Source organism: Perna viridis, chromosome 3, assembly GCF_037379345.1.
Source record: "Perna viridis isolate PV_CMFRI_1.1 ecotype Kerala chromosome 3, ASM3737934v1, whole genome shotgun sequence".
Taxonomy (NCBI): domain Eukaryota; kingdom Metazoa; phylum Mollusca; class Bivalvia; order Mytilida; family Mytilidae; genus Perna; species Perna viridis.
The window spans coordinates 34,364,809-34,379,351 of record NC_142447.1 but is presented as its reverse complement, the minus strand read 5'-3'; the positions used below and the strand labels follow the sequence as shown (position 1 = coordinate 34,379,351).

Below are 14,543 nucleotides of genomic sequence, written 5' to 3'. Positions count from 1 at the left end.
CTTATAACTTCTATACTCACTGCTGCCAAAGAGAGTCTCCAGTCCTACCACGACACTTGTTACTCTCGTAGTGGTGTTAATTCCATGTGGAAAAATTCGAAAGACCTTCTGGAAATGCTCAATTCAAGATTGTTATCAGAATGCAATAGCACTAAAACCTATGATTTCTCAACTCTTCTACTCTCAATAATCAGTTAAAATCACGACTCAAAAACATTGTACATCAACGACGGTAAACCTAGATACAAATATGTAGTTCTTGGTAGAGATTTCTCATACTTTGTAGAAAAAAAAAAAAACAATACAAAATCATCTTCTAAATACACCGAAAAAGATTTTTTTCAAAATGCTGGAATTTTTTGATCGACAGCATATTTGTCCAGTGTGGTGGACGAGTTTTTCAACAAACTTTTGACATTCCAATAGGAACAAATTATGCTCCTCTACTTGCTTACCTATTACTTCACTCTTTTCAGGCTGATCTGATCTGATCCAAAGAAGGAACACCAGTAGTGGCATTAATTATAAGTGGATACTTTAAAATTCTAAAGATTTACTTCAAAACCTAAAACCCATCAATTTTTCGGAAATTACTTCTCTTAAAACTTTTGACTTTTCAACTCAATACACTTTTGTTTTTGTTTTTTGTAAATTGTTCTTTGTGCTAATGTGACCGCTGATTCACCAATTTCTTTCAAACTATGGTAATATCCCTTCAGCACCTGCGTATGGAGTTTCCATATCATAACTCATACGTTATGCGAGACTTTTTGTATCGAGCTAGACTTCTTACAATAAGACTTCTGGAACAGGGTTATGTTGCTACAAAATTGAAGTCATCATTACAGAAGTTTTATGGTCGTCATCATGATGAACTCGTCGATCGTTACGGAATATCCATCTGCACTATGAAAAAGGATTCGTTCAACGTGTCATATTTTTCCTTTCCTCTTTCGTCTACCCTGGACTTGACCTTTTATGAGCAACACGGCGGGTGTTTCTAGAAAAGCTGAAGTCGCTTACCCTACCGGTGCACCTCGTCCATGCTTCCAATTTTTAGTGGATTAACTTCTGTTACTTTGTATGTATTCTTATGGCTATTTTATGTTCTTTGTTTCTGTTTTCCATGTCTTGTCTATGTTCCTGGATTACATTCTTTTGATTACCGCTAGAATCTTGGTTTCCTTGATTAACTCTTTCACATCCAATGATATTCCACAATGGTTACTTCCGTTCAAATCCGATAGATACTCCTAACAGAACTTCACACAAGCAAGGTTATACTACATATTTAAAGGATTGAAGACTTGACAATGTGTCCTTCTATTTTTCACATAATAACAGTAAAGGCGTTACAAATTTTCATAACTATTCTGTAAATGCAAAATAAAAAAGGACAACATAATTTGAGGATAAATAAATGTTATATTATAAAATTACAATAAAAAGTGAACTAAAACTAATTTTTCACTTGAAATGGGGACCTGATAATGAAAAAACGGGACATTTCGGATTTATATTTTTCAATTTTGTTAAGTGAAGTTCTGTTTCTGTAGACAAAGTGAGTCAGTCATGGCAATTTTATTACCTGAAATATAAATAGTGTTGATTGTAGCAAGACATTTTAAATTGATTTATGGTTATGAATACAAACAAACACGAGACAGTCGTTGTTTGTTTGTTTGTTGGGGTTTAACGCCCGAGCAGCAGCAATATTTCAGCTATATTCAGGCGATGAACATGAAGTGGATGATAAATTGAACATGAAATGATGATTAATGAAAAAAGGAATGGGACACAAGGATAATGGGGTCGACAAATTTTGATTACCACTGGAAATAGGGAGAGATGGGTAGGGTCGGGCAATTTAGCCTCCTGTGGCGGAGCCCTATAGTTCCTACTCCGGGAGAATACCACAGTAGGGTTCTTTACCGTGCGATGAACGTGGCATCTTTCCCAACACAGTGCATCACTATGGTTTGCGGTCAGGTTTTCCGTATTATAGCCTATTTAGTCGCCCTTTACGCAAGCTTAGCGCTGCTGCAGGCCTATTCTTTTGACACCCGGACCTGCACGGGGCGGAGACAGTTGAAATTTTGTCCTTTACTACCTATTTCATTGAATTGTTGCATATCCAAGAAGACTTTAATTGAGAATAAAATCCATAAAAACAAGTTGCCGTTTGTTAGGACACTTTAATCTTAATTAATCTTAAGCATTTGAAACTGAACTGATAAATAGTCTAGGAAATATTCTCAATTAAATATAATTCCACATGCATGTTTAAAGCATTTATTTTGGTTTGTGCTGAATAATCCCTGATAAACTGCAATACCAAGTTATTCAACAAATTAGTATTGCTCAATCTTATTTGCTAGTCTTGACAACAGTTTATTCTTGTTTTTGGTTTTTGTTTTAAACACTCTCTGCTAATTCACAATTGCAGTACCACTACTGGGCTTCAACTTTTTTACCCTACCGGTGCACCTGGTCTATGCTCCCAGTTTTAGTGGAGTCCGAGTTGCTCATTTGCTTTTGTTATTTTGTATGTATGATTTCAGTTACTTTATGTTCTTTGTTGTGTATGTCTGTTTTCCATGTCTGGTCTTTGTCCCTGGATTACATTCTTTTGATTGCCGCTATAACCTTGGTTCCCTTGATTACTCTTTATCTACTGAACTTCTATTTGTGGTATTATCAATTACATACAATAACAATGTATTTAGATATCACGATATTCTTACCTTTCAGCCCTTTTGGAATTTCTTGAAAAGGCAATTTACTTTTGTCAAATTGTTTCTTTAAGATGAATACCATTTAAATAATTGGAAAAAATCAAATATAAACCATGAAAATTATCCATTTTAGCACTTTTTCGTTTTCATATTAGAAGCTTAATTGCCTCTTCCAGACTAAAGTTTAATATGCATATCAGTAGTCGGAAGACTATAATTGTTTACTAGTACTTCGTCTTTATGGAATGACAGTTTTTTTTCAAATGCAATAATACATTTTCGGTTAATAATTCAATTTCCGAATAGTTATAGAAATGTTTTATCATTTGGTAAAACAAAAACCTATACACTGGCTTCAAGGTTTTGTCTCTAAAAAGGATGACTTAGTATTCTTATATGGAATCAACCTTGTGCAAAAGTGAAGATTAATTTTATGCAACTCGGAAGACTCAGGGTTTGGCCACAAATCATTTATGAATCAATTCCTTATGTAGCTAAATTAGTGTGAAATGAAACATTCTGAAATCATTTTTCGAATTTTGATGGTACGAACTTACAATAAATTTGTGAATTGTTGTTTTTTGATTTGTTGGTTTTAAATCCAGTGTTGATCTATAAAGAGGGAAACTGATAATGACTCATTTACATCATAGTTCATGTGTGTAACATACGTCTATCCTACTTATACATATCATTTTGTTTTTAATTTTAATTGAATCATTCAGAGTTTCAGTATACGTTCGAAGACAAATTCATTTCGTGGATATCATACTTTTCAAATATGACACATTTATACTTGTGTTCACAGAAAGGGGTTTGAAAATAAATGAAAATATTTGTTTCCCAAGAAAAGGGTTTGAGCTGCGTGTGGTAATTAAAAGATTATAATTTAAAAATCTAGTTAATTTTGAGATGCTTAAGTATCATTTTTAGAAATATAGTGGAATTTTTTAGAGTCAACAAATGGATACTAAACAAAATTTTTACTAATGATATGATTTTGACATGAGTTCTTCATTCTCATATGCATTTTAAGACTTTCCCAAATATACAGTATCCATTATAAAGCTTGCTTACTCAATGATTTGCTTTGGAATATGTTAATCACCGAAAAAATTCTAGTTTGAGATTTGTTTTTTCTCGAAAATTAATTAAATCCAAAATTGATCATTTCATAAAGAATTTCAAAATAGAAAAAATATCAAGTACCTGATGGTAAATTCTAAAGTTTTTTTATTTGAAAGCTGTAAGGGAATACCATACAAACTTTGAATAAAGGATTGCATTGGTCTGTATATGTGTGAAAAATAACCATGTTTTGTCGAAAACATAATTTTATGGTTAAAGATTTAGCAAATATGGCTGATGAAATATGTAATGTTATATCATTATATATATGTTTGTAGTGCATTTTGTGCTTTGTGGTCATTGTTATGAAAAATAAACACATTTAGCGGCATAACGAAGAATTTAAACCGTTTTACTGCAATTTCTTTTTAATCTGAAAATTGCTTTTTTTCAGGTTTTCGTGGTCACAAATATTATTTAACGCAAATAAGGCATTTTAGAATATTAGAAATGACCTTGTGACCTACTTTTAGACCCTGATTTCCATGACAACGCTGCATATTTTTTTTTGCAAATAGGCGATTTATGCTACTTATGTAAATATCTATCAACCTATATAGGTCTGCTAAATTAAATTCAGAAATAAATCACGGAAACTCCATTTTATTATTGTTTTACCACCGGCTGGCCATTTATATCGCATTGTTTTATCCTGAGCTTTGAAGCACGTCATATTAGAATTACTAATGTATTATTGTTCAAAGATTTGTCCTATTTAATAATTTCACAAACTTTATATCTGATATTAACTGTAATGTAATTTTACATGGTTCACATACCCAATCGAAATCCAAATTATGCGCAGCGCCATGCGATCGAACCGTGCGCTCACACTTAAACCATTTGAGTACATGTATTCATACATTTTGATTATGAATATGCTCACGGTCCAATTAAATACACGAACGGTATAATACCGTTAAATATAAAATATGACATATTTGCTTGTTTGTTTGTGTTATTGTTTTTATGTATAGTTTCGCGAAATGCTTCTATTTTACGCTCAAAAATATCTATGATGTAACATTCATTTATTAAGTTCAACAACAATATAAAACACAAAGTGAATAATGATGCTCACTACAGTTGTGACCATGTTTAATTCCGCTTAAAACTGGGTTAACTAAAGCTGCATTGCATTAGACACCGATATATTATTAGCGAGGATCTGGGAGGTGTGATTTTTTCGGAAAAAAAATTCCAAATTTTGAAAAAATATTTTTTACTCATCCACTCGTCCACCAAAAAAAAAAACTTTCCCCTTACCTTAAAAATGCAGATTTTTATTTGATTATTTGATTTTCAAACAAATAAATTGATTTCAATTGCTGCAGAAATATAAATAAAAATTTTGCGCTTACACGAAAAAAAAAATCTTATCCGACATCAAATCCAACCCCCTCATTTTCAGGCCAAAAATGGTCGATGCATTAATAGATTCGGATATACAGTCAGAACTCAGAAATATTAGTGACAAGGAAGATAAAAAAATCTATTGAGCATTTTATCAGCATTAGATATACTGTTCTTTGTTTTGCTCATATATCTCCATTCGACCAGATGGGTATGTTGTCCATTCTAAAAAAAAGAAGAAGATATATTTGTTTTATTTTTAAGTTGGTATATACGCCATTTGTACCATAGACTCGTGTAATTATGTAGATCTATGATTGTACGCATAATATTGATACAATTCCACCATGGAGTGAATTTACCAAAGCAAACTATCTTAAGGTTTAAATTCTTTCATGGAAATCGACTGGCGAACGTTATGACGTCTTGTAAACATGCCATTCAAGTTTATTTCATATTAATTTTGACAGTAGCTAGATTTAAATAATTGAACCAAAATCAATACCTGGTGTCACTTGTTACACAAACTAGGTTATTGAACTATTGGTCGTTACTGTATCAGTTGTTATAATTTCTGTGTTGGTTGTTGATACTAATTGTTTTGTTGTAGATCTTGCCATTTTTGTGTCGGTTAGGGCTGTCGTCGACCGATCTGAAGTCGTCAATGATGTTTTTGAAACTTCTGTCGTTTCTACGACGGTTGCTCCAGTTGTTAGTTGGTTTGAAGCCATCGACTGTGCCGTAGTTTCTGTCGTTTCCTTATCGATTGTTGATGTTTTTTGCCGATTTGTAGTAAGTAGTTGTGTCGTAGTTTTTGTCACTTCTTGGTCAGTTTCTGTCGGCGTCGGATGGTCTGAAGTCATAGATTGTGTTGTCAACACCCCCGTTGTTTCTATGTCGGTTTGTGTTGTTATAGATTGACTTTCATTAAATGACTGTGTTGTTAGAGTTTTTGTCGTTTCTTTATCAATTGGTGTCGTCATTTTGTCGACAGTAGTCCCTGGGTGTGTTGTGGTGGTACTTTTTTCCGTTCCAGTGACGGCTGATGTCGAAATTAGTTTGTCAGTAGAAACTGATTGTGTTGTCATGTCTGATTCCGTTTGTTTGTCACCAGACGTCGTCGTTTCATAGGCTGTTGTAGTTTTGTCCGTTACGGCAAGTTGTGTTGTGTCTATATTCATACTAGTACCGGCATTCGTTGTCGAAGATGTTTGCGAGGAAGCTGATTTCATCGTGTTGTATATGGTTGTTTTGCTTTCAGCTGTTGGTGATATATTTACAGTTGTTAATTGTGATGTTTGGGTATATTTATTTGTCGGGGATATTTGCGTAGTAGTTGATCGAATCTTTTGATCCGTGGTAGTTTCTAAATTGGCATTTGTAGTTACAAGTGCCATTGTCGTAGTTACTGGTTGGTTTGTAAGACCTTTGGTTGTTGCAGATTGCTTCATCGTTGTAGAGGTATCTATTATAGCAAATAAATACTTTTACAGTATTAAATCTTGAATTAACACGAGTACATATAGTATTTGTGTATACATAATGCGTCGCCAGTACTTTTTGACCATGTTTTCCTTTTTTGTGGCCACGTTTTTAAAACAAATTTAAATGGAAAACCTGTACCCTATTTCTCGCCAATTTCAATTTTGACCAGATTTTAGAGATCGAACGATCTGAGCTTTCTTCTCAAGTCTCGAGAACCTCATCTACAGGAGATTACATGTTAACTCTCATTTTCCTGTGCATTGTTAATAGGTAAATCAGCGTGTGTTTCTGGAACAGAAGAGGATGCAACTGTTTCTGGATGCACCTGGTTCATAGAACATCTTTGTTTTAATAGGTTACTATGCAGTATATACCTTTACATGTTGTGTTATACTTACGGTCTTCAGTGGCTATATAGGCTGCTACAACTACACAGATAACAATGAGAAGTATAATCAACAGAGCTATAATCAGGTTTGTTCTCTTAGGCCCAGGGGGAGAAAGGTGTGCACCTGAAACAGACATGAAACTATTTGCTATCGACTTCATTTATTTCAAATTTTAATAACTATAGTACTTTGCGCAATTTGTCTTACATTATTTTTCACGACCTTCAGAAGTTTTATGGTCGTTATTATGAAACTCGTTAGTCGTTTGTATACATCTGTACCATGAAACTGATTTGTTCAATTTTTCTTTTCCTCTGTCATCAATCCTGGACTTGACTTTTTATGAGCAACTCGGCGGGTGTTTCTAGAAAAACAGAGGACGCTTACCCTACCGATGCACCTGGTCCATGCTCCCATTTTCAGTGGAGCTCATTTACTTTTGTTACTTTGATTTCCGCTAGAATCTTGGTTTCCTGGATAACTCTTTCAAGAAGAAGTGATGTTTATTTTTCAAAAGTAACTAGTTGCGTCACTTTTAGTTCCACCTCATTTGTGCATTAAATATGGGCGATAAAAGTGGCTGTTCTTCAAAGACACAAAGGGAATGACCGTCGTTTTGGTTTTGAACGTTTAAAAGCAATTTACGATTGTACAGACTCTTTCTGTATGCGTCAGACTGCCGTTCAATTTTAAAAGGAAAATTTTATGGGCTGTTGGAACTCGATGAAATGGATTGCAGGCACTACTTAGTCTATGGTGGAATCTAATCGTGAGAGGTCCAGATATGACCACTAAGGTTCGACTTTTGGTTGACCGAGATACGATCGGACAAAATTTATTGAAACGACAACTCAGCCACAATTGAATACATACATTAAAAAAGAAATCATCGCTATGTGCATTTCATTAAATATTTTTATATAGATTGATGCGTTTATATCTTTACCTATTTTGATGGAGTCCTCATAAGCATACTTCAATAAAAGGTATCTAGAACTATCTAAATCACTTGAACGTAATTTACTAATATCCGTCTGAAGAGTCTGCACTAAAGAATTTTCATCGAAAAAATTACCAATGAAAACCACTCGGAAGTACACCTCTGTACCTTTAACTCCTTCTCTACAAAACAGGTAAAACAACTTGGTTGTAATAAATCAACGAATATTAGGTATCTTTGGAACATATGGGAACATATGGGGTCTGTTCCGACCTTCAATTTATTTGCGAATTAATGGCACAGCGACTGAAAATCAACCGTCTAATTTAATCTATTATACTGTTATTTTAGTGAAAAAATTAAACTGTACTGAGACATTTCATTGTCATAGGCTTGAAAACTCGACTCTTCCTTGCATACATTTTTAGGGAGCTAACATTTGATTTTTTTAGGGAGGGTTAAGATGTATTTTCCAAAAAGAAAAAGAAAAACATGCATATTAAAAGTTGTAAAGAGAAGTCAGGATATGTTATAAATCAAGGACTGAAGAAACTAAGTATTAAAATATAAAAGGCTAGGTCAGAGATTATTTCTATATTAATGCAAAAAAAATGCTCCTCCATAAAAATCAAATGGTAGCTACATTGCTCGTTCACGTGTATTTCCCACCCTTTTATACTTTGATTTCATATTAAGAACTATTTAAAAAGACTTGGAAAAGTGACTGCCTCATTAGCTTCAATGAGTTCTTACCTGAAGTCTGTGACAATTAGGGAAGCTAATGTACTCCGGAACGTACTTGCATTTATCAGCGACTCCAACTGTAATTATAAAATATAGAATATCAATCCATTCATTTTTTTATCCCTATAGCCTGGGAGAGCTCTCGGAATACATGGTTACTCCAAGATACAGTAAAACCATCATGATAGATATTTAGTAATTTTATAAAAATGCATTGCAATTTGCCATGTAAGTATATATTAATATATATGTATATATTTATTAAAAATTAGAATCTGGTAATTGAAAATATACAATCTGATTGATATAAATCGGTCCTCTTTTAGTTTCTTTTTGTTACTGTTCTTATTGTAAAATTTATAAGCACATAAAAAGGCAGGAGATATCTTTTTGCGCCACAACTCATTTGCACCAGTGTTACGTTTGCGCCACTCACTTTTTACAGTGGTGGACTTATTTTCGCCATGAGTTAAGTTTCGATTGAGCTAGTTTGAAAAAAAAGAAATGAAATAGGAGAAACTTGTCGACACGAACTGAAATATGGTATATACTTCTGAACTATTAAGAATAACAATACAGCTCTTCATCCATTTAGAACAACTCGAAATATATGGTCTTTGATGTGCTCTCAGATAAATATACAATATAGGTACATTGTCGAAAATTATTGAAGATATATGATGAGACGACGGAACTGGTAGGAAATGCGAGGCTCCTACCCGTTCCGTCACCTCATCACATATCTTCGATACTTTTCGACAATGTACCTATATTGTTTTTATCCTGTTATATTAATAGTTTTGTGGGTGTGTACATTTTTAAAATAAAATTTCAAAATGCATATCCCCTGAGGAGCCCCGATCGTTAAACGGAAGAAAAAAATTAATACGTATGGCGCATGACTCAGTAAACACTAAAATTTAATCCGCACCATAAAATTCGTCAAAGCTGTTTGAAGAAAATAAGCAATGTATCAAAATTTATTTTATTCCAATAGACAAATAAGTAAAATGAATAATATATACAAATATTTTAAATGTTGTAAAGTCGATTTTAAGAACATTAAGGTTTTGAATTTCGCGAGGAAGGTGGAAGCTGACTTGTCTTGTTTCTGTTTGGTATATGGCAGTAGATTTCAGGGGTGAAATTTGTACACTAGTTTCTTTGGGATTTGAAATATTTGTTTGAGATTTTTGAAGAAGAGGAGGCAGTTGAATGGGCAGATCTATAATGTAGTGTTCCTCTGATTCATTATCTTGGGGTTTAGGCAGTAATAAATCCAAGAGCATTACAGTTTTCAGGTCATTTGTCTCTTCAAGAGGTTTATCATATTGTAATGCTTCAATTTCTTTAAGTGGGGACCAGTTTATGTTAAATTGTAACGGACACTCTGGCTCCGAGTCCGACATGACTGAAATGACAGGGGAAGTCGTCTGCAAACTGATAATGAATCAAATCTGAACGAGATTTGGGATTTGCCATATATATGACGATGAAAAAAATACAAACAAAATCATTATTTGGTTTCCATAAAATCGTTTATTTTATTCAGGTAAAAAAGTGAAAACGAAACAAAACAGCGAAAAAAAGATTAACCAGATACGCAAATGCAATTTGTTTATATCGTATCTACGGTGGCGGCCATGATTAATTTATGCATACCAGAAAAAAGTAGTTCCGCCGATCACGTGAGTGGGAGAAGCCAGAAAGTCGATAACCTGCTAATGTACGAATGCAACAAAAAATAATCGTATACCTTCATTCGGTTAACAAGTAACCTCATTGCAGGATAAAATTATCTTAGTATTTGGCGTTGTTATTACATTGGTCTTATGTGTATGTTCCAAAAAATAAATATTCACGTGATATTCTGTTCATTAAGATAAACTGCAAAAGGACAGCACTCAAGGTGTTTATCAATTGAAAAACGCGTACAAATAGACAGGCGCAAATGAGTTCCCATTCTAGCGCAATTAAAGCAATTTGAAAAATGTGTGTGTCGCAAATGATACTTATAAAATGGCGCAATGGGAATCTTCCCATACGGGCATTGCTAGTATATTATCAATAACAACCTAAAATAGACACTTAAAGAGGTATATCTACACATGTGCACATAAAAAAAAACATTAAAAGCAACCAACAAACAAACAAGAAAACAAAATCTATCTGCTGAATTAAGTTGCTATATAGATGACGTATTATCTTTAAACAATCCTAATTTCGGGGATTTGATACATTGCATCTACCCCAAAGAACTTGAGATAAAGGATACTACAGACACTGTGAAGTCAGCCTCATATATTGACCTACACTTAGAAATCGATGGTAAAGGAAAACTATTGACCAAACTTTACGACAAACGTGATGACTTTTCATTCAAAATTGTCAACTTTCCTTTCATCTGTAGCAACATCCCTTCAGCACCTGCGTATGGAGTGTTCACAACTCATACGTCATGCCAGAGCTTGCCGAAACTACGCAGACTTTTTGTATCACGCTAGAACTCTAACAAATAGGCTTCTGGAATAGGATTATGTTGCTACAAGATTGAAGATCACTACAGAAGTTTTATGGTCGTCATCATGAACTCGTGGATCGTTATGGTGTATCCATCTGCACCATGAAAACTGATCTATTCAACGGATCATAGTTTTCCTTTCCTCGTTTGTCTACCCCGGACTTGACGTTTTATGAGCAACTCGGCGGGTGTTTCTAGAAAAGCAGAGGACGCTTACCCTACCGTTGCACCTGGTCCATGCTCCCAGTTTTTAGTGGAGTCCGAGTTGCTTATTTGCTTTTGTTACTTTGTATGTATGATTTTAGTTACTTTATGTTCTTTGTTGTGTATGTCTGTTTTCCATGTCTGGTCTTTGTCCCTGGATTGCATTCTTTTGATTACCGCTATAACCTTGGTTCCCTTGATTACTCTTTCTGATCGTATTTGTATTAATTATCGGTTTTTTATTGAATACCTCGTGTTCTAATTGGGACTTCATCCTATTGTGTTCCTGACTGTCAGGATTGGAGTAACTTCCTTGCCATTCTTTCGAGATTTCTATTCTCCCTATCACTCCTGAAGAGAATAGAAAATACACCTTTAAAAAGTCATTTTTAATAACTTTTCAATCTAAATCAATACACCTTGAGCAAAACTAAGAATGAACTTAACTTGTTTTATTGACAATTGGCTGTAACCTTCGCTTTGTATTGATTTTAACTCTTTAAGATATTTTTAAGAAGAGCAATACCTTGTTTGTCTTCAATTCCTCCCTCTTCATCATACCGGTAAGCTCTATTCAAAACGTACTTCTGTGACTGTTTAAAGAGAAAGTAGGTATGTACTCAACACACTGGTGATTAAATATTCATATCTTACAATAATAAAATGCCGAACTGATAAATCTAGGCAAGAGTCAAATGAATAGTCAAAGGGAAAGTCCATATAACAAATGGTAATATCATAATCAAAACCTGGATATGATAAGGGAAATACTTTAATGTATTTTATCAATATCTAATTTCTGAGAACAAAGCAAGACACGTAGACAACAACATGCCAGAGAATTCCACTGAACTAAACGATAACTTCGCATCACCAAGATCTCATTAATCGATCATCTACCCTATCATATAAAATACATATACATAAGAAAACACCTTTTATTTCTCATTGAGGAGCAAGTAAGTTGCGACTCAATCAATATCAACCTTTCGTTGACTCGCGAGAATCTTAGAAACCAAGCAACATACAGAGATTCAAATATAATCTAACATGAACAATTATATGTCATATTTGCATTTATAAGAATTGAATCAGTCCTGGGGACCGACATAGTTGTGAATTGTATCAATGAATGTTGCAAAACAAAATCATAAAAGAAATAAATTAACGAAACCAGCTTCTACAATTTAAATAAAATCTCTTTAGTAAATTTTCGGAAACCCTAGAATCCGATCTTCTTTGACAAATAAAAGATACACAATAGTCGCATAATTTTTCCGATTAAAAAATTTCCTTCATAAAATTGCTACTATGGGTTGAGACACATTTCTGTGAAGAAGTAAATGTCATCGTAACAGGATACATAGCCTTTCCTTATAGTAAGTACGTATATTCAACGCATGACTGATCGTAAAATTTGAATTTCATTGCGCATTTTATATTTTGACCTAGTTGTGTATATATGTACATTTTGAAATCCTGTTTAATTGTAGTACGGTTCCGACCATTTTGTCGGAGAGTCGGACTATGACTTTTTTTAAATACTCTCATTACTTAAAACAAATTGAGTGTTGATTTCAAATAAAAACATTAACTTCGGCTGCTGTTGAAAAAATATTCCATTATTCAACAAAAAATCCCACCTCACTTCTTGAGAAAACAATAGCCAAACGTTATACAGCTGTCTATAATTTCATTATTCCCTTTATAGTTTGTTTTCGTCTTTTAACAAAGTAACGCAAGGCCAGCTATCAGTTTACGCTGGGCTTGGTTATGCACGCATAACTGTGTAAAAGTATTTAAATAAATCTTAATATCGTTTGTCCGATTGGCATAAAAGTTGCGTGGTGAATTCTGATATTTTCTAAGTCGAGCTCAAGATGATTTTATCGCAAACTGCAAATCGATCGACGATGCTATTTATCAATCAATGATGTTATATCATACAATTTGAAAATACAAATTTATCTGGCCAGCCCCCCCCCCCTTCCCCCCAAGAAAAAAAACAAAAACAAAAACAAAACAAACAAACCAGAAGTTTTGTTTCATATTAAACCAAGTTATTACTAACTTTTCTTTGATAGAATTGTTTGTTCTTAATAGAAGCTGTCGAACCCGGTTGAATGTAGTCATTAACCATACTTGTCCCAATGAGCATTTTAATTCATAGATTTTACTATTTTCCTATTTTAATCAGTTTCAACCACGTTCTATTTTACAACTAGAAAAGCAGAGGACGCTTACCCTATTATAACAGGATCTCCATTAACGCTTAAAATACAAAATCGACTTTTTAATTTTTGGTCCAATTTTGAAATTTTTTTATTGAATTTCAAATTTTGTGCTCTATTGTGTCCAAACCAGTTGTGTCCATAATGAATCATAAGTCTTAAAGTTTATCGAAGCTTTTGGTATAAACGAACTTTTATAAATGTATATAATAGTGTTTCATAAATGTATATAGTCTGTGTTGATCTTAAATTTTATCTGATGGTACAGCAGTAGCACTTCAATGTCTACGAAAGAAGCGCTTTTTTTTCAAAATTCTGTATGGAACCAACTTAATACCATTCTATTCTGTCCGAAAAAATTATATTGACAAAAAAAAAAACATCTCTTGGGGGGAGTAACAGATCCGTCGCAGAAGGAGCTATGTCAAATTCTAACCCAGGTAAGACATCTTGAGTTTTAACTGGATTCAAAGACCCTAGCTCTTATCAAATTTTATACCTTTCGAAATCAAGGTTACAATAGCAACTGGACTGGTATAATTAACCGTCACTTAAAATCGCCGATCAGACGGTATTATTTAGAATATACCGCATGATTAAAATGTTTTCTGGGGTTACTGTTAAAAACTTACCATAGTTATGAAAGTAGTATCCAAAGTGGTTTAAGTACATGACCAATGCGGAAGAAAAACCCTGCAATTTAGTATTATAACAAACGGTCCGTGACAATGAACAAGTTTAAATTGTCAGTTAACCATTCATATGAAATGCATAGTTGTTGAAAAAAATGGATTTTGCGCATTCTTCATTTTG

The 14,543-nt window shown here is 33.6% G+C and overlaps 1 protein-coding gene across 1 annotated transcript; it reads right to left on the bottom strand.

The window, feature by feature from the left end:
* Nucleotides 1-4,877: 4,877 nt before the first annotated feature.
* LOC148621983 (uncharacterized) lies at nucleotides 4,878-14,519 on the bottom strand. Its single transcript, XM_088571415.1, has 8 exons — nucleotides 14,363-14,519; nucleotides 12,026-12,092; nucleotides 11,750-11,850; nucleotides 8,784-8,851; nucleotides 8,037-8,212; nucleotides 7,100-7,213; nucleotides 5,722-6,681; nucleotides 4,878-5,441 (listed from the first exon to the last, which is right to left on the bottom strand). Exons 1-7 carry the CDS (start codon nucleotides 14,363-14,365, stop codon nucleotides 5,744-5,746), a joined length of 1,467 nt encoding a protein of 488 aa, XP_088427541.1. The 5' UTR covers nucleotides 14,366-14,519; the 3' UTR covers nucleotides 4,878-5,441; nucleotides 5,722-5,743.
* Nucleotides 14,520-14,543: the final 24 nt, after the last annotated feature.

What these genes read in the sequence shown, in the direction of transcription:
- LOC148621983 (XM_088571415.1), bottom strand. An exon ending in AGGAATTGAAGACAAACAAG is followed by an intron (nt 11,851 to 12,025) that starts GTATTGCTCTTC and finishes TATTCTCTTCAG; the next exon opens with GAGTGATAGGGAGAATAGAA. An exon ending in TGAGGACTCCATCAAAATAG is followed by an intron (nt 7,214 to 8,036) that starts GTAAAGATATAA and finishes TGTCTGTTTCAG; the next exon opens with GTGCACACCTTTCTCCCCCT.